At 34.7% G+C, this 27,412-nt stretch overlaps 13 protein-coding genes across 13 annotated transcripts; 6 read left to right on the plus strand and 7 right to left on the minus strand.

Annotated features, from left to right (window-relative positions):
- Positions 1-522: 522 nt before the first annotated feature.
- USA1 (Usa1p) lies at positions 523-3,279 on the plus strand (the record flags this gene model as incomplete). Its single annotated transcript, XM_041552240.1, has 1 exon — positions 523-3,279. One exon carries the CDS (start codon positions 523-525, stop codon positions 3,277-3,279), a length of 2,757 nt encoding a protein of 918 aa, XP_041408174.1.
- A 688-nt stretch (positions 3,280-3,967) lies between these two features.
- TSA1 (thioredoxin peroxidase TSA1) lies at positions 3,968-4,558 on the plus strand (the record flags this gene model as incomplete). The annotated part of the gene is made up of 1 exon (XM_041552241.1): positions 3,968-4,558. The coding sequence occupies one exon, from the start codon at positions 3,968-3,970 to the stop codon at positions 4,556-4,558; it is 591 nt and encodes a 196-aa protein (XP_041408175.1).
- Positions 4,559-6,335: 1,777 nt separating this feature from the next.
- On the plus strand, positions 6,336-7,664 carry YOX1 (Yox1p; the record flags this gene model as incomplete). The annotated part of the gene is made up of 1 exon (XM_041552242.1): positions 6,336-7,664. One exon carries the CDS (start codon positions 6,336-6,338, stop codon positions 7,662-7,664), a length of 1,329 nt encoding a protein of 442 aa, XP_041408176.1.
- A 1,396-nt stretch (positions 7,665-9,060) lies between these two features.
- RPS18B (40S ribosomal protein uS13) lies at positions 9,061-9,949 on the minus strand (the record flags this gene model as incomplete). The annotated part of the gene is made up of 2 exons (XM_041552243.1): positions 9,061-9,454; positions 9,903-9,949. The coding sequence occupies 2 exons, from the start codon at positions 9,947-9,949 to the stop codon at positions 9,061-9,063; spliced, it is 441 nt and encodes a 146-aa protein (XP_041408177.1).
- A 603-nt stretch (positions 9,950-10,552) lies between these two features.
- YML6 (mitochondrial 54S ribosomal protein uL4m) lies at positions 10,553-11,505 on the minus strand (the record flags this gene model as incomplete). The annotated part of the gene is made up of 2 exons (XM_041552244.1): positions 10,553-11,335; positions 11,485-11,505. The coding sequence occupies 2 exons, from the start codon at positions 11,503-11,505 to the stop codon at positions 10,553-10,555; spliced, it is 804 nt and encodes a 267-aa protein (XP_041408178.1).
- A 642-nt stretch (positions 11,506-12,147) lies between these two features.
- On the plus strand, positions 12,148-12,978 carry RPS17A (40S ribosomal protein eS17; the record flags this gene model as incomplete). The annotated part of the gene is made up of 2 exons (XM_041552245.1): positions 12,148-12,150; positions 12,577-12,978. 2 exons carry the CDS (start codon positions 12,148-12,150, stop codon positions 12,976-12,978), a joined length of 405 nt encoding a protein of 134 aa, XP_041408179.1.
- Positions 12,979-13,185: 207 nt separating this feature from the next.
- VPS71 (Vps71p) lies at positions 13,186-13,971 on the minus strand (the record flags this gene model as incomplete). Its single annotated transcript, XM_041552246.1, has 1 exon — positions 13,186-13,971. One exon carries the CDS (start codon positions 13,969-13,971, stop codon positions 13,186-13,188), a length of 786 nt encoding a protein of 261 aa, XP_041408180.1.
- A 256-nt stretch (positions 13,972-14,227) lies between these two features.
- On the minus strand, positions 14,228-15,013 carry KABA2_09S02354 (NAD(P)H-dependent oxidoreductase; the record flags this gene model as incomplete). Its single annotated transcript, XM_041552247.1, has 1 exon — positions 14,228-15,013. One exon carries the CDS (start codon positions 15,011-15,013, stop codon positions 14,228-14,230), a length of 786 nt encoding a protein of 261 aa, XP_041408181.1.
- A 778-nt stretch (positions 15,014-15,791) lies between these two features.
- CAT2 (carnitine O-acetyltransferase CAT2) lies at positions 15,792-17,822 on the minus strand (the record flags this gene model as incomplete). The annotated part of the gene is made up of 1 exon (XM_041552248.1): positions 15,792-17,822. The coding sequence occupies one exon, from the start codon at positions 17,820-17,822 to the stop codon at positions 15,792-15,794; it is 2,031 nt and encodes a 676-aa protein (XP_041408182.1).
- Positions 17,823-19,243: 1,421 nt separating this feature from the next.
- RML2 (mitochondrial 54S ribosomal protein uL2m) lies at positions 19,244-20,392 on the plus strand (the record flags this gene model as incomplete). Its single annotated transcript, XM_041552249.1, has 1 exon — positions 19,244-20,392. The coding sequence occupies one exon, from the start codon at positions 19,244-19,246 to the stop codon at positions 20,390-20,392; it is 1,149 nt and encodes a 382-aa protein (XP_041408183.1).
- A 347-nt stretch (positions 20,393-20,739) lies between these two features.
- On the minus strand, positions 20,740-21,558 carry VMA8 (H(+)-transporting V1 sector ATPase subunit D; the record flags this gene model as incomplete). The annotated part of the gene is made up of 1 exon (XM_041552250.1): positions 20,740-21,558. One exon carries the CDS (start codon positions 21,556-21,558, stop codon positions 20,740-20,742), a length of 819 nt encoding a protein of 272 aa, XP_041408184.1.
- Positions 21,559-22,058: 500 nt separating this feature from the next.
- AFG1 (Afg1p) lies at positions 22,059-23,627 on the minus strand (the record flags this gene model as incomplete). Its single annotated transcript, XM_041552251.1, has 1 exon — positions 22,059-23,627. One exon carries the CDS (start codon positions 23,625-23,627, stop codon positions 22,059-22,061), a length of 1,569 nt encoding a protein of 522 aa, XP_041408185.1.
- A 1,050-nt stretch (positions 23,628-24,677) lies between these two features.
- Positions 24,678-27,041, plus strand: MAK10 (Mak10p; the record flags this gene model as incomplete). The annotated part of the gene is made up of 1 exon (XM_041552252.1): positions 24,678-27,041. One exon carries the CDS (start codon positions 24,678-24,680, stop codon positions 27,039-27,041), a length of 2,364 nt encoding a protein of 787 aa, XP_041408186.1.
- Between the last annotated feature and the right edge of the window lie 371 nt (positions 27,042-27,412).

Raw genomic sequence — 27,412 nt, forward strand, 5'->3', positions numbered from 1 at the left:
TATATCTTTTTCTTTCTTCTATCGCTCTCCATTTGTGCATGTACATAATTGATATTTATATATTATTCACTTCTATTCTAACCACACAATTTGTTATATATATACATACACTCTCACGTTCTAATGAATTAACTTGGATGTTCAACAGTCCAATGCTATCTGAAGTTCTTCCACTCTCTACACCTCCCTTAAACAGAATGTCCAACTAGTTATCACCAGGCACGAATGTCTTACGCTGGGAGTTTGCTATCGATTCCTGTTACAAATTATTAATGCGGGAAGTGCGAAATAAAAAAGTCATGTTGAAACTGTTTACGTCATCACTTAGGGTATTTTTAACAAGGAAAGCCAACTCGATTCAAGAAGTTAAACATTCGAAACATCAAGCAAAAATACATTCATATTACCTTTACCTTTGCTTTTTTATATTCTTTTGAACCTTTGACAAGATAAATCATATAGCCTCCTTTTCATTCATTCTGGCTTCACAATAAATACATATATATCTGTGGAAGTAATCCGATGTTGGAATTAAAGGTGGAGAAACCATTGAATATTTCCGTTTACAGCCCTGATACGAATATATTAAATACTAATTTAATAGTTGCCGTACATCCAAAGACTACCATTCTTAGATTGTTACAATATGTGCACTATCAACTATCACAAATCCATTCCGAGAATAACGATGTTGAGCTAAACGACATAGAGTCCTACTGTTTGAAATATATGAAACGAACGATTTCTTTAGACACATCAGTAGAGTCACTAACCACAACCGATAATATACCACACATATCCTTATCATTCGAGTTGTCAGAGGCCAAAGCCTTTAGTGCTTTAAATTTGCAATATGATCCCGTCACTGATTTTAGCACTACCAACATTAAATACGAGGTGAATATTTTATCCAAATATAAATTTTTTCATAATATAGAATACCAAGTTCCATTAGATACAAAAGTGTCAAGATTGGAGAAAAATGCATTGGAACATTTGATATACGAAGAACAATTTTTAAATCATGATAATAAATGTCACTTGGGTCATAATCATACTTTGGAGAGTTTTGTTGCTTTAAAATTAAATGGTGAAAGTGACATTATTCAACTAACAGAAGAAACGAGATATTTTTATATGGATCTTACTCTAAAGGATCTATTACACATTGATTTTGCACCTTTGAAGGATAATGTAATTACAATAATGATCTATGCCAAACATGAACAAAGTATTTCTGATTTGAATGATATTACTGTGTTAGAATTGATTTCTAATTCCAAATTGTTTCAAAATCATATGTTAGTAGATTCAAGGACCACAGTTACAGGAGTACGTCAGTTTGTATGTGATGTATATAGTGCTTCACAAACTATTTCCTTGGAAGATGTGAAATTAGTATATAAGGGTCAATTAGTTCACGATAAGAATTTTGCTGAAAATGATGCCACTATACTAAGTTACATTGATATGAAACATGGTTCTCAGCTTCACGTACAAGTGAGTGTACAACAGACGTATGGTCAAACTGATCCATTTTGGAGTGAACCTGGTCTTGTTGATGATATACCCACACAAGTACATCAAAAGCCTGTTCCAACACCGACAGTGAACGAAATTCCAAGATTAGATACTCCGATAGCTCTGAATACCAATGAGGGGATGCAAACACACTTTGCCACCGAATCAGGTAGACCGATACATGTGTCACCACACCTTCTAAATACTGACACTCAATACGTCGAAGCTACTTTAGAAGATATAAATGGAAATTCTGAAGCAGTATTGATTTCAGGTGAGGTCTTAAACAAGACACAAGGAAACATCCTTATTGGGGATCATTTGAATATAGATGTTTCCACAGATGGTCATGATTACATCATAGACAGGAGACACAATGTTATAAGAATAAACCCCCGTACCATTGAACACATAGAACAACTCACAGGTAGTTCCATCATTTATCATGGGGTGACAAGAAAATCTTCCTCAGATTCAAACACTGGAATTACCACCAGAATGAGAGAATTGTTAAATAATGAACTTAACAATCCTGAAACCATTCAACGATTGGAATCATTATTTAATCATCCAACTCCATTACAACAGTTCCAGGAATTATCTATATGGCAAAAAATGATTTATTTGGTTAAGAAATTGTTTCAATTGGTAAAAATTTGTTTATTGACTGTGGTATATTTAGTATGGTATATGTTTATTCCCTTAGCTGCTACTATCGAAATTGGCTTTTTCTTACCCCCAATCTTAACAATATCAATCTTTGTCATCTATACTGTTGTGATATTTTTCCGTTCATCAAAGATTACCGATATGTGGACAGATTTCTTGGGATTATTAAGATTAAATGAAGAGGATTATAAGAGGGTGAAACTTTTTGCATTACCTGAGTATACATCCATAAGGACATTGAGACACGAGGATCGTACTAATACTAGTCAAATGACCAAAAAAGTATACGAAAAGATTCAAGAAAAATCTTCAGTGTATTCTTTATTCTTATTACCTGCTTTAGCCAATGTGCGTCATTCATTATACAACCAATATCAAATCAATCAAATGGGTAATATGACTGAGGAGGATTCATTAAAAGAGTTATTCCGTCAAATCAAGACCGGTGCAGTTGAAATCAATGATGCAAATAGAATGTTAGAGATTCTTTTCATGCTCCATGAATTACAAGCATTTGAAGATACCAAACAGGAGTACGCTTTCTATAGAATATTAACTGCGATCAAACAAGAAGCTGACCTTCAGAATCTTGAAGCTGTAGAGCCAGTCAGACGTAGTATCATCATAGTGAGAAGAAGAGCAGAACAATTACCTAACACGATTGCTGAATTCATTGTTCCAGACCCACTCAGAGATGACTACGTGATTGCTGTTGTTAAGAACATTATCCTATGTCTCGTGTTATTCTTCCCATTTGTATCCAAGTACATTGACGTTGTCATTCAGGAACGAGTCGATGAACGTACACGGGTCAGACTACAACAGGCCCGTGAACAGCAGGAACAAGAACAAGAATTAGACGGAATAAGGTCTGGTCATGACAACGCTTTCAATACCAACGAGGATCATGAAAGTATCACTGAATTAGACTCCACTGTCCTCGAAGAGATAGCACCTGAGTTTGGAGAACTTGATAGTATAGGGGAACTCTCCCCAGAGGAAGAGATCATTGAAGAGATGCTTACGAACAGTGATGGAGGAGATGATATTGTGAATGCCACAGGTGCCATGTTCCATACACAACCATAAAATATACAATAGAAAATAGATAGAAATATAAATTTACATACACATACCCAAAACATACATGTACATCATTACTAATCAATCAATGTACGTATGTGATATAAATGAGTAAATATACGAGCAATAATGACATAATCTGTCCATCTCTAAATAAATATATTATCGAGTTCTTAAATCAGCTCCATTGTTCAGTAGTCGAAGAAACGAAGATCAAAATTCTCAGTGCGGAATAACTAGTGTTGGGCCCAGACGTTTCACTCGATTATGACAAATACTGTTCTGTTTGATTAGTGAAAAATTCACAGAGTGAAAATTTCCAATTGATTGGATACGACAAAAGGCAAAAAAATGGTCATCGAGCGATAAAAAGTGTGCGATTTCCCAGCCAAACCACTGAAAGAGAATCCGATGCCGAAAAAAAGCCGAAAGGGCAATGAACGATGGTGAAGAGCATTTTTGGTGTCCCTGTAAATGTAACAAGGGAGGGAAAACAGGGGAGGGGCCAGGGAGAACCATCATATATAAAGGGGGACCATACTTATAAAGAGTTAAAAGGTCTTTCTCATTGATTAATTCCTCTCTTCTTTTATTATATAGTTATACATTCTTTTTGTGTTATAAAATATACCAATTAAATTCAATCAGGAATTAAATCCGACACCAACTACATATAAATAAATACAAACCAAAAATGGTCGCTCAAGTACAAAAACCAGCTCCAGCTTTCACCAAGACTGCCGTCGTCGATGGTGTCTTTGAAGAAGTTTCCCTAGAACAATACAAAGGTAAATACGTTGTTCTAGCTTTCGTTCCAATGGCCTTCACGTTCGTTTGTCCAACCGAAATTGTTGCCTTTTCTGATGCTGTTCAAAGATTCAGAGACCAAGGTGCCGAAGTTCTATTTGCCTCTACTGACTCCGAATACTCTTTACTAGCTTGGACCAACGTTGCTAGAAAGGACGGTGGTCTAGGTCCAATCAATATTCCATTATTGGCCGACAGAAACCAACAATTATCCAGAGACTACGGTGTGTTGATTGAAGAAGAAGGTATTGCTCTAAGAGGTCTATTTGTCATTGATCCAAAGGGTATCCTAAGACACATCACCATCAATGATTTGCCAGTCGGTAGAAACGTCGAGGAAGCACTAAGAATTGTTGAAGGTTTCAAGTGGACTGATGAAAATGGTACTGTCTTGCCATGTAACTGGACTCCAGGTTCTGCTACTATCAAGCCGGATGTTGCTGGTTCCAAGGAATATTTCGAAGAAACCAACAAATAGAGAGAAAGAATTTCATCGATCTCAAATCGTAACAATTTCACTTATATATATATCTACTTAATTTGAAATATCTATATAAATGGGGGAGAGATTTCTTTCACATCAATTGACAAATACATATATTCTATTATATAATTTAAACCATATTATTAAAAACAAATATTGAGAAGCAAAGCAAGCAAATGAAAGACTTACTATTAATGGTTATTGGAAAATTGAATGTACTTCCTGATAAGACAAACATGAACGTCAATATCAACCGAATTCTAGAACCAGTCTCACGTTTCTATAATTGAAACTCTCGTTCTAGTATCAAAATATTAATTGCAGACGCGGAATTCCTCATTAGGAAGAGACTCCTATGAATACATGCATTTCTAGTGACCAGCCAGACCATAAATTGTTGAATTATTCCATCTGGATACGTCACTCACAAGGATACACATCCAAACCTCGTGACAACTAGTTGTTTATAGTTCTCTGGTATTCTATTTACTCTTTCAATTTTATAATTAAAATGTACACGTGACTGTCACATGCCACGCTGGCAATTACGTTTCCCAAATTGGAACATTCCAATTCATTTCAACCAGAACGAACGCGCCTGTTGCACTATCAACAAAATGGCGAGTATCCTGTTTGTGCACATGTTTCCACACAAAGAGACAATTCTTGTATCGCCAAACAAGCGCGTCCTCCGGGTAACGCCACCACCACCCCTCTTCTCAGGCGCGACGCGAAAAACTCCCCAAAACGCGCTGAGTTTTTTTGTTGTGATTTCCAATCCTTTACACCACCCACTGCGCAGATACACTGCGACCCGTCCCAAAATTGGATAATTTGCCCCAGGAGCGAAAAATTATATTATGAAAGCGGAAGGAAGATTTCCACGTTGCGAAGAAACGTACGCAGTATCGACCACCCAAACCAATCTCTTAATTGGTTACAACGCTTCCTAATTAGGTGACGGATCGTTTTCTCTCGTTACTCGTTTTAGAAGTAACAAGAGAATTAACGTATATTTTTTTGGAAAAGAAGAAGAAGATCCATCCCATCTATTAATCTGTGCTGAATAACTATTAGTATTCACATATCCCGATGAGGTAACAAACACGAACTGCAAGAAGGCTTGCCAATTTACTACAAACAAGGTCAGTTAATTGACATGTCTTTGGAACCCAAATACGGTTATGCTCTTATTATCTCTCACTTTATTGCATGAGGCACACATATGTACAGACACGCTTGTAGCAAACAAGGAATCATCTTCAGTTATTAAACTCTCTTGGTAGTCTGGTTTTGAATAAATTACATTTTATCTTATTTTTAATTTTTAATTTACCATCAAATTAGATTATATTGTTCTGGAGTCGCTGTGGGTCTTCCCAATTCAGGTCTGTTATTTCGAAACTAATTGGGTAATACCTGACGTCTACGTGAACCTGACAGTAAATAACTACCTACATGAAATATATGAATATCTTTTTCGTATCTGTTTATTATTATCTTGTGTTTATTGATATTATTATTATTTTGCATTTAACTTTCTTTTAATTAATAACGTATATGGTATTAATAAATATTAATAAACAATATATATAAGTACAAACTATACAGAGTTTTATTTGTTCTTCTTAAATTTTTATTCTTGTCAAACTCTTGCTCCTTCTACTTTCTTATTCTTTTGTTATTATTACTATTATTATTGCATAACTTCTAAGTAGTTATCAAAATTACTCACTCACAAAATATCAACGGCATACTTATTTAAACCATGATGTCCAATAAGAAACCTCTACTACCTTCCCTAGCTTCTCTATTGACTCACGAACCTACAACTACCTCAAGTTCTGCTCCATGCTCTCCATTCTTTGAATCATACAACAAAAATAGTTTTCGCAGTGATGATCAAGGTATCATTAGGTTACCACCACTATCTGCCACTCTAGCCTCTCGTCCAAGATCAATCGAATCCGCCGTCAGACAATCCTCCATCTCCTCGGTGGTGTCTGCACCTGCTAGTGTCACATCCACTAGTTCTTTGACCCAACTAGCTACAACTGAGAACGACCTGAAGACTCCCGCATCCTCATTGTCTCACTATAAGATCAATGGTGCAATTGCTGCCGCCACCACCACTCTTACTACCACTATGGAAACTCCATTCCACCAACCTCCTTCCCCAAGACATATGAATCAAAAATTCTCTGTGAATACTCCATCGACTCCAATGGTGAAGAGCAAGACTCCACGTAGTAGTCGCAGAAAGATCGATATGCTTACACCTTTCACTGCAGTAAAGGCTTCTATCACGCCTTCTAGTAAAGAAAAGAAACGTGCTTTTGCATTTATTACACATTCTCAGGAGACCTTCGGTGTCAAAGAACCAAAGATCGATAATGCTCCTTTGGCTCGTCGCAAAAGAAGAAGAACTTCCGCACAGGAGCTAAACATTTTACAAGCTGGGTTTGAAAATTGTCCTACTCCTGATAAGAAACAAAGATTAGATTTAGCTGATCGTTGTTCAATGACTGAAAAAGCTGTTCAAATTTGGTTCCAAAATAAAAGACAAGCTGTCAAAAGACAAAGACTTGCATCATCTAAATCAAATTCTTCTAACGATAACAATAACGATGATGAAGGGGACTCTGTAATGGACGAACAATCTACACCATTGGCTCCAAAGAATCCAATCAATACAGATTCTAGTAACGATGACTTAAGTTTGGTCGACAACTCTATTCTAAATCTATCGATATCTTATCAAAAGAATCAAACCACACCAACTAGAAAGACCAAGAATTTCACACCAACAAAACGTTCTTCAACACCAACTAGAGGCAGAGGACAAGCTTTAACATTCCATTTAAAGACTGACAAGAAAATATTAACTCCAATGAAGACTTCTCCAAACAATAAAGTTAATAAGTTGATCAATGGTTACAATGATAGTATCTTAAATCAACATCGTCAAAACAACCTTTCTGAAAATAAATTCTTGGCAGGTTCCCCATCTAAAAAGAATTCAAAGTCCAAATTAGAATTTAAATCTTCTTCAGAACAAACACCACTTAAGGAAATAAATACAAACATTATCAAGCGTTAAATTTTGTTTCGTTGACGTTCTCTTTCATTTCATTTTCTTTTATTAATCTCAGTAATTATAAATTTAGATCAGTGTGTTATGTAATGATCACACTCGTTCCGGTACAAAATATTTGGGTTCTCATTAATTTTTTTTTAATCCTTTTACAGTCATTTTTTAAAATTCCATTTTTTACTTCAAGATCACATTCCCATGCATATAAGTCACCCATGACTTTTATAAACATAAACATAAATATACATTCATACATATATATATATATCTCAATTCCAAATATATACACAATGTAACTTTAAAACAACTTTATGTACATTCTGAAATTACGTCAAACAATTAAGAATATCGAGCACGATATTAGTTATCAGTTTACAGAGCGTGTATCTAGTTAAGAGAGGTGCACTCAGTATTAGGCAAGGTTCACTTATTTCGTAAGAATAAATATTTAGTTTGTGGTTCTGATCTCTTGAAACATATAAGATGAATTCACAGTTGGGTCTTACATACAAATTAAAATAATTGCCTCCATAATAATATCTCTACTACCAACTTAAACTACAAAATATACTAACAAGCAAGTCGAATTTTTTTTTGTGAAAGTTATCAAGCTGGACATATCTCAAAAAACCATCATTACAGATATTTTGAATTATATCAATATTTAAAATACATGTTTAACAAAGAGAAAAAGGAATTTTATAATATATTAATTATAAACGTAGTGAAAGATTAGACTGGCAGCTTAGATTACATCACCCCAACCAGACGTTCATTGAATAGGAGTAACAAATTGGGGAAAATATTTAATACGCCTGATGACAATGGTGACAAGCTGTTAAGATCAAAGTAAGAAAAAAATGTGTAATGAGATATCCGTACTTAATAATTTTAAATTATTTGATCATATCGTCAATTTAATGTTTACGATAAACGATTTTTTATATCATATATAATAAATCTAATGCTATTATTACCCAACTGTCACTTATCGAATATCGTCGACAATTGGGGAAATTACTAATACCATTGATCTATCGGAGTAATCTTCGAATTTAATCAGATTAAGTAGGTATTTAGAACGAAATTCATATAGGATGAAGACCAACAGGTATCTCGATACTGTATCTGGGAACTTATTAGATATCTGACATTATTTCTAAAAATGTCACATATTATTAGTTATATCCAACCAAACCATCCGGGCAAACAACTGCTACAATCATTTATTAAATTGACGAAGAGCCATTATTAATGCTGTTTTACTATTATTTTTATTTATTTATTGTAATATCTAAAGATGATATAAACGTATACATCCACGTACATAAAAAGATGGAAAAAACTTTAAGAGAATAAAAAATATTGTCAATGATATGATAATAACTTTAAACTTCTAAGTTTAAGATCTTCTTCTACCAGTGGTCTTAGTATGTTGACCTCTGACACGTAGACCCCAGAAGTGTCTGACACCACGGTGGGCTCTGATCTTCTTTAATCTTTCCAAATCGTCTCTTAGCTTAGATTCGACTTGGTTAGCTAGAGCGTGGTAGTCCTTACCGTCAGCAATATCTCTTTGACGGTTTAAGAACCAAGCTGGAATCTTATATTGGGTTGGGTTTTGCATAATTTGAACAATTCTTTCTAGTTCTTCTTGGGTTAGTTCACCAGCTCTCTTGTTCAAGTTGACATCGGCCTTCTTACAAACAAGGTTGGAGTAACGACGACCAACACCCTTGATGGTGGTCAAAGCGTAGACGATCTTGATGTTACCGTCAACGTTAGTGTTTAACAAACTGTATGAAAATCATAAGTCATTTGGAATGCAGTATACACTCCAAAAAGACAAGTACTTCTGTTAGTAAAAAATGAGCAACTTCAATTAGGAATTTATATTATTGATTGAGAACATTAAAGTTGAGGTGTCAAAGATTTGCAACAAAATAGATACCTGATAACGCAAAAGTGAGATACACAATTCTTGGAAATGGTATACTTCATAATTGTACTGTTTATTTGATCTTGAACTGGATAAGGTATTATTATGCCATATTCATAGTATAATACTGCTAATGGGTTTTCACTCTACAAGTTCATATTATCATCTAATTCTTCTTTCTTCCATATATTTCATCACAAATATTTTATGTGTATTCCTATCTCGTATCTTATCAATTTACACTTAATCATATTTCAATAAGCTTCAATCATATATATCATCATATTGCTATTTAAAAAACATACCGTAAAATGTGTTGGAAAGAACCTTGTTCTTGGACGACTAGAGACATCTTGTTTACTGGGTTTGGCTGTGGGTTCTTTAATATCTGAATATTCAATAAACGCTATTAAATAACAATCGATTTACTTATATGTTGATGCCACTTTGACTTACCTCAATAATTGATGATATTGCGTACTAACAAAGTGTAACTGGTAGCCCTGGCTACTATCCTTAGATTCCTTCACTATGCTGAATAATATTCACTATGTTCTGGGTATTATCTTGTGAATATTTACACATTGCTGCACTGTGAACTACTCACATTTCTGGTTGAATATTCCCCATATGGCGCGTGAGTCAAATATTTTTCATCCGAAGCTGAAAAAGTTCAAAAAATTAAATGGAAAAATGTCACGGCACGTAATGGTGGGTGTACAGATGTAATAGTTGGGGTGTCAGGATGTTACTATAGTCCGATACTATTTGACTATAATATATTAAACTGAAAGACACTTCACAATACACTCGTCATAAATTATCATATCGGTATTATCTAGTAGTTAAGAAGAATAAATTATTCATTTAGCTTGATTATATATTTTCTATTTGTCTTTTATATATGTATATACATGAGAATTATAAGTATCATACTACCCAGTCAAAAAAGTTATTATGTTGAGAAAGCAGTGAATTGTTCTGCAAGATACTTTAGCGCATCTTCTTCAATGAATACTTTACTAGCCTTTAATAAATCATTAACCTCAACACCTTCCTGTTGCACTACATCTACTTTATTTTTGTACATGTCCGTATACTTCAATAGACCTGGTCTAGTATCCGATGTAATAAACAACAATCTCTTTCCTTCATATCCATGCTCATTTAAGAATTTCTTAAATATCACACTATTAAAATTTGGCTTTGTTTTCGTATCGTTTATCTCTATATCAAGTTTTGTGGAATCTGTCTCATTGGTAGGCGTTATTGAATTCATATTACCGATAATGAACAAATTACCTTCTTTATATTGATGACTTAAAGCAGTTCTAAAGGCCAAATGATATACTTTGTTTGGTAAGTCTGTCGTGTAATCATTTGGTGCATTTCTTGCTAGTGCAACACCACCTTTATGTCTTATTGGTGAATTAGCATCACCCACTCTTGCATTACCTGAACCCTTTTGAGGTAATATCTTATGTCTAGAGTAACCATTTTCACTTCTACCAGGAGGATTAGAGGCACCAACACGTCTGTTATTATTTTCGTGAACAACAGCACGCCATAAAATATCACGTCTTAAAGGTACACCTAACACGGAGGTAGACACAGGTACGCATGATAGTGGTTCGAGCGACGGAAACACCCTTAGTGTGGCTAGGGTGTATGCAGGTGGAAGTTGACCATTAGGAAGAGCTTTGGAGGTTCCTGAAATCGAACGAGCAATATTTAATCTCTGAAATAAATAATAAAGAAAATTATGTTTGTCTAATCCATTTTATAAAAAACTAGATAACGAATAATATAATAATTTGTTAGTAAAATTTGTAATTAATCTTAGAAAATTGAGTTCTAATTAGAACTTGACATGAAAGGAAAACATACTATATTCGAACTTTTCAACATTATGACAAAGGAAAGTATATGTGCAGGTCCTCACTGTTTATGATCTGGGTTTATTTCTTGTTGTTTATGTTATAAGGGTTACCTCTTTACTCTATCTGACCACCATTTTATGTGAATTTCGAAGGATTATTGATTTTCTATCAAACTCAGTGGATTCTCAAAGTAAAGGCCGAAATCGTGAGAATAATTATACTGCGATACTCGTTAAATATGATTTCGGACCTTTCAAGAATAATATGTGACTATTCACTAAACCCATACATCTGTAAACACATCCGTACACCCAGTAAATGTTTCATTTTTGTTTTTTGAAAAATACCGAAAACTTGCAAAAATTGATATTATTTTACTGAAAATATTCGGCAAAAGCTTAACCGCATAGTTTATACTGACAATTTCATTGCTTTCGCAGTATTCATTGAACATTGAAACTTTATGCAGATGATGAGATGAACTTCACCATACTAACTGCTACAGTGAAACAATGTATTACGTTACTGTAGACTTCAATTTCTCAATTAATATTATCTAGATTATTAGTATGGAGACTAAATAAGCGTTTAATATATAAGAAACCTTCTTGTTATCATATAATATTCTTGATACTACAAATAAAGCAGACCGAGAACCAATAATACAAAAATGGTATGTTAAATTAACATTTGCAACTGAGGAATATGAATGCATGCCTTTGGAGAATCCAAATGAATAAGTAATGAAGGAACTGTTGAATAGTTTACTTTTAAAATATTGAGAATGAACTGATATCAGAATGAAATCTCATCAATTAATAATACACTTATTGATAATATAATGGAAAATGGATAAGTCAGTCAGTTCCATATTTGCAAATCTATCTTTGGAGGAAAACAAGATAACAGTAAAGTGCTTTACAATAGAAACTCTAATTGTGTCACTTGTTTATACTTTAGGGGCATCATTCAGTTAACCGTGTTAATATAACTTTGACAATTATTATTTCGTTTTACTAACAAATTGTTTTATATGTGTTATTCAAAATTTTCGTTTTGTTTTGATTAAATATGAACATATATTTATTGTTTTCTATAGGGTAGAGTTAGAACCAAGACCGTCAAGCGTGCCTCCAAGGCCCTAATCGAACGTTACTATCCAAAGTTGACTCAAGATTTCCAAACCAACAAGAGATTATGTGACGAAATCGCCACCATCCAATCCAAGAGATTGAGAAACAAGATCGCTGGTTACACCACCCATCTAATGAAGAGAATTCAAAAGGGTCCAGTCAGAGGTATCTCTTTCAAGCTACAAGAAGAAGAAAGAGAAAGAAAGGATCAATACGTTCCAGCTGTTTCTGCTCTAGATTTATCTCACTCTAAGGGTGTCTTGAATGTTGACAAGCAAACCGCTGAATTGGTCAAGTCTCTAGGTATGAAACTACCTCTATCTGTTATCAACGTTTCTGCTAGCAGAGAAAGACGTTACAGAAAGTAAACAAATTAAATAATTCTTTTATTTAATTATATATAGTATCCTTTTTGTATTCAATTTTAACAGAATATCATTCTAATATCATTTGATTATTTGTCCTATATATCTATGTATACGAAGACCTTAAAGTGATGATATGATGGGTCTCCAATTAGGTGATGAAGTATAGGTTAACTCATACGTATTAATGCTTCTATGTGATGACTCCAGTTAACTGTGTGTACATCTTGCCTCATTATGTAAATTGTAACATTTCAACGAACAGATCTTATCTCCACACTTCACACAACTTGAGATACTATCGTAACCACCACATATTGAACATACTGTGATCAAAGGTAATACTTTGAAATATTTCTTGTTGTAAACGTTATGAAGCATTACACTTTTATCAACTTGGCTCAACGTATCAAAATATGTATGGAGTGGACGTTTTGAGGTCAATACTTTTCTCAAAGCCACAATTCTATTTGTACTTTTCTTCTTTGGTTTTATTGGTTTTGTTGATCTATATGATAATAATATACTTTTTGGTATCTCAAATTTATTTCTATTTGATCTAGATGACGAATCAGAAGAACCTTGAGATACTGTAGTAGTATTTGAATTGATCTTATCTCTATTAATACCGGTGGAGCTACTCAAAAGAGTTGGAATTTCAGACAAATCGCCTAAATTTTCAGTATTCAATTCCATAAACCGTCTCTTCGATTGCATAATTTGTTGTTGAGAAAACCTATCTCGTACGTACTTAGTGGCACCTTTAGTAATATTATTATCCTGTTGCGACTTCCCATTATCCTGTTGCATGTATAATTTAGCCTCCATATCTGCTAATGAATAATTCACTCTCTTCACTGACCTGAAAGTAGATGCATTTGAACTATTCTTTTGTTTCTTGCCTCTGAAGGATCTCGTATGTGGATCTGCACTTGTGTAGTAAATATTAGGATCGTATGTCCTTTTATCTATCTCTTCTACTAACTGACGTGCCATTTCAATTCTATCAATATGTTTGTTTACCAATCTGATGGTTAATGGTCCTCTGTTTATAATGAATGATTGTATGCTTCTTACTAGTGTTTATTTAGTAATAACACATTTTAGGAAATAATGTGCGCCATTCGCGTTATGTATGACATTTTCAATTAACTTAATTAATTTAATTTTATCAAATATAAAGTAACTCTATTTTATATCAAAAAAGAGCTATAAGTAATATATTTATATATAAATGTAATTATAAATTGTTTCAGTTCTTCGTGATATGCATATCATAACCTGATTCATTTGGTTGTTCCAAACCCTCTTTTAATCTTAATGATGGAATTTCATAATCACCAAAGTTTTGCTTTCTGTAGTTAATAGACTTGACACTATCAAAATTGTCAAAACGTTCTTTAACCAAATCAACAGCTTCTTGAAAGCCTTCTTCCCTTCTACCGTCCGTTCTGTAGATGACTACTGGTGGGAATACTTCACAACCTGTGTAAAAGAATAGACCGTGGTTAATGGTAAATAAAACGTTTTCAATTGGTCCATTAATACCTCTGTCTGAGTATTGTTCCTTAGACCCACCACAAGTAGTGACAACGAAGGCCTTCTTACCGGTGAAGGTACCTTCACCATATCTGTCACCAAAATGAGTGTCAGAATATTCACCAAAGCCATAAGCGAAACCACAGGCAAAGACACGATCAACCCACCCCTTTAGAATGGCTGGCATACCGAACCACCATAATGGGAAGTGGAAAACAATAGTGTCTGCCCAAATAAGCTTATCCATTTCTGCGATGACATCAGGAGTCAATTGTTTAGCAGCGAAAGCAGCATATGAGTCATAGGCTGGTTTTAGTCTGGCGTCTTTTTCTAAATTCAAAAAGTCATCCCTGTCAACTACAGCCTTAAAATTTTCTTTGTAAAGATCAGATACTTTAACTTCATTGCCCTGAGCTTCTAAGTGTTCAACGTAAGTGTCTAACAGGGACTTGTTAAAGGATTTTTCTTCTGGGTGAGCGAAAACAACTAGGACCTTCATAATTGTAAAAAATGTAGAGTGTCTTTAAGAATATTTGTCGATTTTTTTTGGTAAAAAAGAAATTTTTATTACAGTTAATAACTCTTTCTGTTTTGGATGGATATTTATTTATGAAATATATAACGTATAAAAATAAACAATAAATTATTTCAAGATTCACTTACAAATGACAGCGCCTAAGGTCCCCCTTTTTATATGTTTTTTAACGGTGAATTTTGTAACGTCTTACAGGTTCAGAACAAGCCATATCTTACCTAAGTACATCTAAAAGTTCCTTGCCAAACACATGGACAAACCTCTCTTTCTCTTCTCCTTCACTTGTTTCAACTTACCTAATCACGGCGTAATCCCCGGCACATCTCGAGGATGAGCGACGATCTCTGTATCACGAACTCATGTCCCACTTGTTAAACCCAAAACAGAGAAAACATCGCACCACATGAGAAAACGGTCTGAAGTTAGAGGTGTGGGGTACCTCACGAACTTATGTCACATTAATTTACTTTATGCACAGTGATTACCAATACAAATGAGGCACATCATAGCCAGTTTGTGAATGGCCCGTTTGATTAAAAACAGTATATGGGACACCTTAGTTTCGTGATGCATTTAACCATTAACTATAATTCAAATGGGAGTAGTTTTATTTTCATAAATTTTAAGATGTATGTATATCGTTAATTTTAATTTTTGTATAAATATTTATATGTGAGTTGAGCAGTTGATCATAATGTATAGAAGGAAAGATGGGGAAAAATCGTTTATATGTGCCATTCTCTTATAATTTGGCAGTAGTAGATTCTTTAATCAAGGCATCGGCCATCTCGTCAGCAGCAGCGCTCAAATAGTAGTGCATTCTTTCGACACTTAGACCGCTGAAAGCTGGCTTGTTGACAATATTGATATGTAGCCAATTTTTGTTTAACATATAAGCTAAGCCGAACCCAATATCGTTGACTTGGGACCAACCGTATCCATCAAAATGTTCTGAGGTTAATTGAGATGTAGATATCAACCAATTCGAAGAATAATTAAATAATGGATCCTTGAACAATGCTGGAATTGTCTCGTTTGGTTGTTCAGCATTTAGCATATTTTTCAGTCCGAAGAAGTGACGATCGATACCTTGACCCTCAGAGGCCATTTTCAAGTAAGATGCATGTGCAGCAACAGATTCTCTTAATAATCTGATTCTTTCCGCATTAGAAACAGTTGGCTTATCCCATGATTGAACAAATTTTTGAGATGCTTCACTGACTGAACGACCTGTCTCGGTTCTACCTTTGAAGAATTTTCTAGTAGAGGCTGCTTCATAAGTAGGTAATTGTTTACCCAAATATTTGTAGATAGCCAATTGAACAATTTGCTGTAAGTAAGCATCTGGTGACATCTTATGAGACTTGATGAACTCCTTACCATATCTATTGTAATGCCATACTTTCAAATTGTGTTGGCCCATAGTTTCCTTGAATTGTTTCTTGGCATCAGATATATGAGATTGAATTATAGGGGTCACAGTAAATGATAGTGGTTGCGGAGATGGGACCGCCTTTGATGAAGTAGGACTGACACTTCCCACAAACTCTACAGGGTTCAGTTTCGTCATCTCTTGACACATGTAATTATTTAAAAATAGAGTTGGAGTACCGTCCATCTTTGAATGTTCCCCAAGGAAACCAGAAGTACCATTTCCAGTGACAAAGAATTGCAATGATTTGTCGTAGAATCTATTGATTCCGTCCCCATGCCAGCAGTTTCTTGATTTCTCTTCTAAAGTAACCGGAGCTTTGTCTAAGTCCAGACATAGCATAAATGAAGCCTTATGGATAGTCTCCAAGGATTCTTTGGAGATTGGATCCTTGATCAGTTCGGCATAAGCAGTACGCCATTGATCTCTTGGTAAAGAGGTCAAGGACCCAACACCATTGCTTTGAGTTTGAGTAGCACGAACATTTTGACCCTGGCTTCCATTTACCACTGAATATAATTGCATCCAGATTTTATTAGATGGCAAAGGTTTGGCAGTCTTGGAGTCATGAGTGAAAACTTTATAGAAATTTCCTTTGTAAGCGACAATAATAAAATTGTTTTCATAAATTGAGTAAAAGATATTAGTGTCACTTTTAATTTCTGGAGGACCAGGCAATCTAGAGGTATTAAACATCAATTGGAAACTATTCATGCAGAACGGATTTTTCTTGACCACTTCAGCAGGTAAGGATTCGTCTTTAATTGCTTCGATAAATTTAGTGGCAGTGACGACAATTGCAGTAGCCTTCATCAAAGGATCATTCTGAATGGCCGAATGAGTAGACGGTAACGGTTTATGACTGTAGAAATAAGATACATAAGGCACTACAGGGTCGTCGTACTCTAGATAGGCTTGTTTATCCCAAAACGTAGACATCCAATTACGTTTCCCTTTGGCGTACTGGACCAATCTTTGTTGTAAAACGGGCCCCTGATTATTTAACAAATCCTGACACAGAGCCTCCTGCCTTTGCAAAGTCTCTGGATCCTCCTTAATATAAGGTTTAACCGATTGTAAATATTTAGCAACTGTTTCATTCAGTTCTGGGACCGGCAACGGTGGTAAATCCTTCTGTAATGCGAATGATTCACCTTTAAAAGTTGGTCTTGCACTTTGATGAATTGAGTTTTCTTGATGAGCCCAGTAGTGTTCACCATTTTCTGTCACCATTGGGAATTTATGTAGGATGTTGTGTACCATTGTAGTAGACATGGAACGTGATACCATCAATCGTTGTAACGAGTGAGGTTTAGCGTGCAATAGAGAATATTTTAACATTGCGGATTATATGTTTATAAGCGGTCACTGATATTCTCAGTTAAATAACTTGGTTGTATGTTTCTTTTTCAAGTATTTATATAAAGGATAATTAAATTAAGGGTGTATGTTAATGCAATTTTATAAATTTGCATGTGTGTGTCTCCCCTAGCCGGATTCTATTTACTTATATACAAGTCTAAATCCGATGACAGTTGGAGTAAAAAATTTAAGAAATGCTCAGCGAGAAAAAAGAATGAACTTAGGAGACCTTTCAATGGCAACAACCTCTATGGCGATGTGGTGGTCATCATCATCGACAGCATCATCGTTTTAATTATTGGAGAACGAACGAGTCATGCGGAACACTCGAATCTCCAAAACACGCAAAAAAAGAGACAACCACAGCAACAAACTAGAGATACACGGAAGTCATTCACTTCAACCAGCACTGCTCAGCATAAGAAAACGGTTGCGGAACAGAGGAACTTCATCGATCACAGGAAGATCAGATATGAAACGGTCACGCACACACACACCCACCCGTCTTGTGCTATATAGTAATACGTAATAACAAGTAAGATACACATCGTAAAAAAGAAAGGACTACGTTTACTGGTAACAGAGTGAGAGAATACTGAAAAGGATATTGTTGCTGTCAGCTGTCTTCAAAATTATATATCTTGCGCAGCCAATAGCCACTCATGATTAGCATGAAATTTTTTGGTTAGATCATCACACAACGGAGGTTCCCCCACTTCACTGCTCATACTGTAGTTATAACTCTACTACGATTATCTAATTTGTAACTTAATATATATTAATAATGTCAGAATTTTCAGTGTTTGGCTATGTTGCTATGTCGGTCATTTCAAATGAGATCCGCTTGGGGCGACAACTTTGTCATCATTTTATTAATCTCTAATAAGTCACAAATAAATAAACTGTAATATACAATTGTAATAAAGTACAACCTCATTGAATTCAATATATATATATGCAGTGTCGGGAACACCTGTTCCCTTGGGGCCACTCCCACACAAACACCCTCTTACTCTCTCTGTCGTTCTTATTAGCTTGAGCTATAACTTGGACAATGCTGAAGTAGCAAGTGCAGTTCATCTCATATCAGTCGTGTCTCTCTGCCCTTTTTATATCTTTCAGATTTTCTTTCTGTGAAAATTTTCATTTCGCCGCAACGTTCGCGGTGCGGGAGGGTAACACGCGCTGTTTCGATTGGTTTTTGATGGGAAAGTAAGTAAGGGCTTCTCAGCTGGGGAAAGGGAAAGGGACAGAGAGACCTGGGTGAGCAGCTACCATATTAAAAGCTGGGATAACGAGGGGGAGAAGTAACCGATATACAGAGACAGAAGCGTATATAAACAGGTATACACATACTCAGTAAACACAGACATTCACTCTCTTAGGTTGCTTTTTGAAGGATGCTGATGTTGCGCAGAGGTTTGCATATGCCCATGAGCATGGGGATAGCGTCATCCATCGCCAAACATAAACACTTCTCCACTGGTTCGTTATTATGGAATCAACTATCAAAGAGTGAGGACGTAGGTGCTACTGTGATCACTCCCAAAATATTGAAGATTGTTCCTAATACTACGGATATAGTGGAATTGGAAAAACAAGATATGTTGATTAGAAGACGGAGGAAATTGGCTAAAGAAGTCACTGAAATGAAGAAATACAAACCTATATCACCCGGTGTGAGATGGTACAGACACCCTGTGTACCCGTATCTTTACAAAGGAAGACCTATTAGATATTTGACTACGATCAAGAAGAATCATGGTGGTCGTAATAGTACCGGGAAAATTACTGTGCGTCATAGAGGTGGTGGCCATAAACGTAGATTAAGATTAATCGATTTCACAAGAATGGAGGCAGGGAAACATTTAGTGAAAAGAATCGAATACGATCCAAATAGAACTGGCCATATTGCTCTATTAGAATCTCAGGAGACTCAGAAATTATCTTATATTATTGCTTGTGATGGACTTAGAGAAGGAGACACCGTGGAATCATATCGTAAAGGGATATCCTCAGCTTTGTTAAACGAAATGGGCGGGAAGATCGACCCTGCTATCTTAAGTGTGAAGACCGCTCAAAGAGGTAATTGTTTACCAATCTCAATGATTCCCATTGGTACCGTAGTACATAACGTCGGGATTACACCTTTTGGACCTGCTAAGTTTTGTAGATCTGCAGGGACTTATGCTAGAATCATCTCCAAATTGAATGAAAAGAAAAGAGCTGTGGTACGTTTACAAAGTGGAGAACATAGATATGTCTCTCTAGAAGCGTGCGCTACTATTGGGATAGTCTCTAATATCGATCATCAGAATAGTTCTTTGGGTAAAGCTGGTAGATCTAGATGGTTAGGTATTAGACCTACTGTCAGAGGTGTTGCTATGAACAAATCAGATCATCCTTTGGGTGGTGGTCGTGGTAAATCCAAGTCCAATAAATTGTCTATGTCACCTTGGGGTCAATTATCGAAAGGTTATAAGACTAGAAGAGGTAAGAACCAAAATAGAATGAAGGTAAAGGACAGACCAAGAGGTAAACAAAAATGATTATAAATCTCATTGATATTGTGAACTATTGCACTTTCTATTTTTATTGTCCTTTTAACCACTATTTTGTACAGAGAATATTCCTATAATTAGATGGTAAGAATCATTAATTTCTACCTATCATGTAAATATACAGGTAAATAAATACACAGATATAATATAATATATATATGTATATTATTGATCAAATTGTTTCTTTTGAAGAAGAAAAACTGCTGACAGTGGGACAGTTCTGATACATACATATACATATATATGTCCAATCTATATGTAAAGTCATGATGTATTAAAATTTATGTTGCATAAATTAAGGAAAAATATGTATATAAAAAGAGTTTCCCTATCTATTAGAAGATAACATCATCTTCAGTCTCTGCAACCAAATTATTATTTTCCTCTTCACTCTTCTTATCATTCAAGGATGTTGCCTTTAATTGTTCTTCTATACTTGTTTCTTCACCCTTTTTAGTCCTTTCTTCTGCTTCTCTCTTTCTGGCTGCATCCATTTCAGCATCTAATCTAGCAACTTCTAATTGTTTCTTCTCCTGAACCTTCTTCAATCTGTAAAATTCCTCTCTATCTAATTCATCCAGTTCACTATTAATATAAGCAATAGTGTTCTTAGTTCTTGGAATAATGACATGCTCAATAGCATTGACTCTTCTGTTGGTGACCTTAATAACTTCATCCAAAATAATGAAAGCAGTCTGTAAAGAAGCTAGTTCAACAAGGGTCTCAACAGCCTTAGAATAGATTTCCTTAGCACGCTGCACTTGCTGACCACCACGACCTAGACCAGTCAATTTGAAATCGTTGATCTCTGGGTCAATATAAGATTCAAATTGCGGCAAGATAACACCACTGACATTCTCTTGACGGGCACGGATCTTAAACCTAGCAGTTGAAACACTTTCTTGCACTTGATAACTGATGTTATCACCGGTAGCGTAAGTGACCTCAGCTAAGGAGAAAGCAGCTGTCTGCATAACACGACCCATCTTTTGTTTGGCATCGTCAATTCTCTTGGTGATATCACGGAATCTCTTGGTCAAAGCCTCTGACTTACGCTTTAATAATGTGTGACCAACTTCAGCACCTTTTAACTTGGTTTTCATAAGACCCAAAGTCATACGAGTAGGAAACACTTGCTCTCTGGTTGCGGACATATTCGTTTGGTTCTTTTTCTTGATGAAGTATCTCTATGAGGTTCCTACTAGTCTAGAACTGGTAAGTTTACAATTGTATTATAATAACCAATACTCTAAGTTCTGTAATCTAAATTCACAGGATTGTTCAACTTTTATGATTACCATTCTTAGTTAATGGCTGTATTTAATATGCATAACTGTCTCTTTATTCCGATGATGCTGCTGCTTAAACCGAGCCTTTCATTTTGCAGCCAAAAAACGAAAATTCAAAGGAAAAAAACATTGACTGTACTAGGCGAATTGAACCACTGTAAATAAGAGATAAGGTTACAAAATGACAGAAAATATGTATTTATGTATCGTTAGAGGAGAGGTCTCTGATTAAAATCAATTGAATATATTATATTTATTCAGAAATGTTTCTATTTATAAGGGTTCGAATATATAAAATTTTCGTATATCTCAAGAACTAAACCAGATTAACAGACAATTATAGTCATAGCAATGGTTCCTACTCTTCATTGTATTTTCTTTTTAGTAACCCATTCCGTACTACTCATTTGTGTTAATCTACTTAATGCTCTGGCGAAGGCGAATCTTTCTTCGTCTAGAGCAAAAATATGGGACTTCTTTGCAACTTCTTTAGAAAATCCATGTTTGGCAACTAATGCATCACTATTCACTACTTGTTCTTCTTGTTGAGCTTGTTCTTCTGTCTCCTGTGGTTTAGGTTTTAATTCGTAGTCATTTAGGATATCTTCCGGTTCAACAAACAAGTCCGTGAAATTAGCAGCACCTGTGGTGGATAGTTTCCCACCATTATCGTAAACAGCATCCAAAAACGTAATAAACCTTCTTATTTCATCTCTAACAAAAATAGAAAGATAAGGTATATCAGTGACTATAAATGCATCGAAATTCTTGGCCAGAATCAAGTAATCACCAGCAGCTAAAGGTTGTCCACAGAGTTGTTTAAAAGTAAATTGTGCGACTCTTGGTGGAGTACATTTAGGGACCTTGAATTCTCTACCCCAAATAGTCAACGGGTAATCATTAAACTCCTTATACACTGACTTCTTTTGAGCTGCCACAGGATCCGACTCATCAACTTGTGCAAAATATTCATACCATTTACTGATGTGGTTCTTTCTAAATAATTCACATTCTCTAGAGGAATACTTTAATTCATTTTTTGGATAATAATAAACAGAAGAAACTGGCTTAGGAATTTTACGATAATCAGTTTCGGAATCCAAACATATAACCTCGGTTCTATTCTTGATTAGTTCGATACATGGAATAAATGATTCCCTTTGAATCCCATTGATGTATAGATCATTTGGTTCTCTATTGGATGTTGTGAATAAAATCACACCATATTTATCTCCCAGAATTGTTGAGAAAAGTCTTCTCAATATCATGGCATCGGCAACATCAGTGACTTGGAATTCATCAAAACACAATACTCGAGATGTCATTGCAATTTCTTTAGCCAAAAATGGAATAGTATCGATCTCTTCATGGGGGTCCTCTCTTAGTTCCTGTTGTTCCTGAGAGATTTCATGACTACGTTTATGAACGTATTGCATAAATTGATGGAAATGGATTCTTTTTTTTGATAAACTTTTAGGGATGGTTGTATAAAACAAATCCATCAACATAGTTTTACCACAACCGACATCACCATATAGGTAAATACCCTTTGGTAAATTTTCACCAATCGTATTCACATCACTATCTGTTATATCCGTAGGATAACGAAACTTTGCCAATAATTTCGATCTCCATGTTAAGTTTTGGATTGGTAAAGGTAACTTTATAGAATCTGTTGAAGGTGGTTGATAAGCTAATAAATCCTTGTACATATGTTCCATAGACTTTAAAATACCACGTTGAAACGGGTCATCCCTTAGTTTTCCAAGTTTAACTTGTCTATCATACTCTTGTAGTGGTGTAATATCCTGAACTTCTCCCCTTACGTAACTTGTTGCTGTTATAAATCTGGCAGAATGATTATTAATCAACGACCTACCCAATTTTCCTAGTGAGGGAATGCCGTTTATTGGTCGTAATAACAATAAGGACATCTCTTTGTATTCATGAAATTAATATACCGTTCTTCTATCTTTTTAAAGATTTTTATTTTATGTAAATCAGAAATTATGTGATTTACAGGTACTAAACCTCAAATTTGAAAAAAAAATTCAAATAATTTTGTTATTTTTTACTAGATTAGATAAAGTTGATTGAAATATATTCAGTTTGAATGCGAAACACCATTAAAAAAAACATTATTGAACTCTCGAGAACAATCAGCTAAAGGGTTTAGGTACCCTGTATATATATATGTCACTGCGATGATTAACAGCATACAGCACTCTCCATTAAATCCCTCGAACTATCAATGGATAATAGCCCCACAGATCATTTCATTTTCCCTCGTCTTCCTAAGGGAACTCCTAAGAAACGATATTCCCGAATGCCAGATAGCACCGTTATCGTGAGTTATGATCTTTTATGGCAAGAATCTGTTCATTTAGTAAACAATCAATACATAATTATATTACGTATGGCCGACACTCATGTTTTTTTAATGACATATATATATAGATAATCCTTCTTTAATTATTGGATTCATTAGAGGTATAATAGTTCGAAGACGATTTTTGCCTTCTTTCGTAGTGTCAAACTAGTTCCTTGCTGAAGTAATCCTCAAGGTTTGGAGATGAACAGTATAATCTAATATTTAACAAGTAATATACGTTCTAATAATCGCATGGGAAAATTAAATACAAATCTTATACAATTTTCATGCATTTCTCTTTAAACATTTGTTTTCATTGTACGTCACTTCTTTATGAGAACCTAACGTATTCGGATAGTTTCAAAGGTGCGTGCGTAGTTACGTATTTTTCATATTTTTTTAGTGATGCAGGATTTGGTCACTTACTTGAAAATATATATATATGTCGTTAGAGTAATTTCGAAGTTAAATTAGTTGCAACAGGCAATTGATATTTGGACACACGCTGAATCTTGATATATTGAAAGTGTTAGTATTGTTCTTTGGGGAAAAATAAAAAAGATATCTGAAAACCAACTGATTTATTTCTTGTGGAAAGTATTAATCAGATGCGATGACTACAAATTTAGAAGATCACAATATTAAGAACTTGGACGTCGCATTTTCAGAATTGAGAATGAATTCTCAATCAAGATGGCCAAGAGAAGAGGATTTGATAAGTGTTAAAGATCTAATCAGTAATAGTTGTGATAAGTTAAATGCTGAAGATATCATTAAAGCACCGACATTTGATTTGTTTGAAGGAACTCATTCGTTGGAGATTAATAATGTTAAATTAGATTCGTATTTGATCAATTTGTCTAAGGAAGAGATTGATTTCGATTGTACAATTGCTTATGACAAGAATTCAAACTCAGAACAAAACCAGGATGATTATCAATACGTTACAGCGATTATTGATAGATTGGTAAGGTCAATTATCAATTGGGTAACAGACTATCAATCCCTACCGACTACCGTTTTAAGTTGTCAGTATATGGAATATATTTTAATACAACTGACAGAATCCTATAACAATGTCTCAGATTATAAATATTTAAATACAGAAAATCCTTATTTCGATAATGTATTGAACTCAAGTATTATGGGTATCTGTTTTTTTGGTGCCTTCGTTAAGAAACTATTGAAGGGTGGTGGTGTCTTTGAAGAGGAAGATCTGAATTTTAATTCAATGGGGTTAGATGGGTTTGATTTAATACCTCCAGCTAGTCTTATACGATTGCTCCTAAATGAGAGCATGACATTTATTAAGAATGACAAAAATATTCCAAAGGCAGATGCCGAACGATTATTATACTTACTAGAATTAATAGATTGCTTGGTAATTTTAGATAATAATCTTTCAGAATATTCAACTGATACTGGGCATCTTGATAAGATTGTTCAAATCTCGAAGAATTTGGACGATTTACCCACATATACATATTCCCCCCCTGTTGGCTGCTTCTCCATGTGTATACAAAAACAATTATCTAATCAATTCCCACCTAAGGATTTGATAGTACCTGAGAAGAACTATTTGAATTATGTCGCAATGGCACAAGATATTAAGAAAGTCTTAATGGTGTATAATGTCACTGAACCTTTTCAATTGATGCAATTTGCAAATTTTTTCAATAAAAACGAACAAAGACACGTTTTGGCTAGAGCATTGTTCCCATTGATTGTGATAAAGGAGGATTCATCACTACTTGGAAAATGGACATTCCATGAAGCATTCCAAAAGCATTTACAAATTCTATCATTAGCAGCAACAAATGCAGATCAAGCCCTAGACACAGAACCATTTAGATCTTTGCTTGATCCTGTAGCTCAAGAGGCTCTAAATGTCTTGTTTGAATGGTATCAGAATAATGCCCAAAATACCGCAAGATACAGACAAGGGTATAACAGACAGTTATTGTTATGGGATTCTGTGCAAGCTCAATTTGAAGGTGTTGAATTGAATTTTGAAGGTAGTGAAAAGGATGTGGTTATGGGTCCACCAGGGTATGGTAATCTTCCTTTGATGCCATTTTCATCATGGGCATTTATAATGAAAACAAGGTCCATGATTGAATTTGTCTTGAAAGGTTTTGATCTGGAAGTATACAAACCATTTGAATCATTTGAGATGTTTTGGTTTACATTCTATTTAACAGAACAATTAGAGTCATGTTTTCAAAAAATCGATACATTCTTGGAAAGTAAATTAAGTAGCATTCATGCTATCAATAAAAGAATGAAGAAACAAAAGGCTGGTGAAAAGAAGGAAAAGTTAAGGAAACAGTATCAAACGGAAATGGCTCAAACTTATCCAATGATTCATTCAAGTAAATCATTTTTGAAATATTTATCTGCACATAATCAAATTATCAAATCATTGTGTATATTCCAATGTTTCCAGTTTGGGATACTGAAATCATATGGTCTTATTGATAATAAGATGTCAGGAAACAGTAAATTTGTCAACCACAAATTAATCCATGATCTAAGGTTTAAACCATTCTCATCAATCGGTGTACCAGAGTTACCAACATATGAAGTATTTCAAGAGGTTTTACGGGAGTTTATCATTGGTGAACCGATGTTTAAGGTAAAACAAGAGAAGGTGATGATGCATATGAAAGAACAATTGACCACAGTAACTCAAAATATTAAAGCTATTCTAATAAGCATTGAAGGAGGGGATTCAAACAATGAAATGACAACCGGAACTGGAGCCATTAAGGAAGATGCTACTTGTTATTACTCAACATTACAAAAGACTATAGAGGCTCTTTCTGAGAATTGTATTTCACTGTTGCAGAATATAGAGAAGAAATCCTTCATAACAGAAAAAGAACATTATGAAATTGTTTTAAATAATAAAGCTGGCCTTTCAGGTTATTTCCCTCTAATGGTTTTATCTCATAAGAGAAGATCAAGACATAAATAAACTAGGTGTAAACGTTTACTAAATCGTTGTACATTTATATAAAGTAGTCATTGTTTTAAATAATGGATAATTATAGAAATGCATTTATGTTAATAGTTTTGACGGTTGAGTGACAGTAGATGATGCAGTGACACATTTTCTTGTAGTCTCGGAGATCAGCAATAGTTTGTTTAAACTTTCTGTGACTGTGCACCCGTGCACCCAATAAATGCATGGGTGTCAACGAACGGTCATTTTATAGTTGAACTGTGTCAAAAGGGCATATACTCATACTATAAAATAAATATTTTAAACTCGTAAAGCTGTGGCTATATAATGGGTAAATTGTAGTTCAACTGAGTGTACAAATTTTGACTGTTTTGGCCTGATTA

This window comes from Maudiozyma barnettii (assembly GCF_903064755.1).
Source record: "Maudiozyma barnettii strain CLIB 1767 genome assembly, contig: KABA2_09, whole genome shotgun sequence".
In the NCBI taxonomy this organism is placed as follows: Eukaryota; Fungi; Ascomycota; class Saccharomycetes; order Saccharomycetales; family Saccharomycetaceae; genus Maudiozyma; species Maudiozyma barnettii.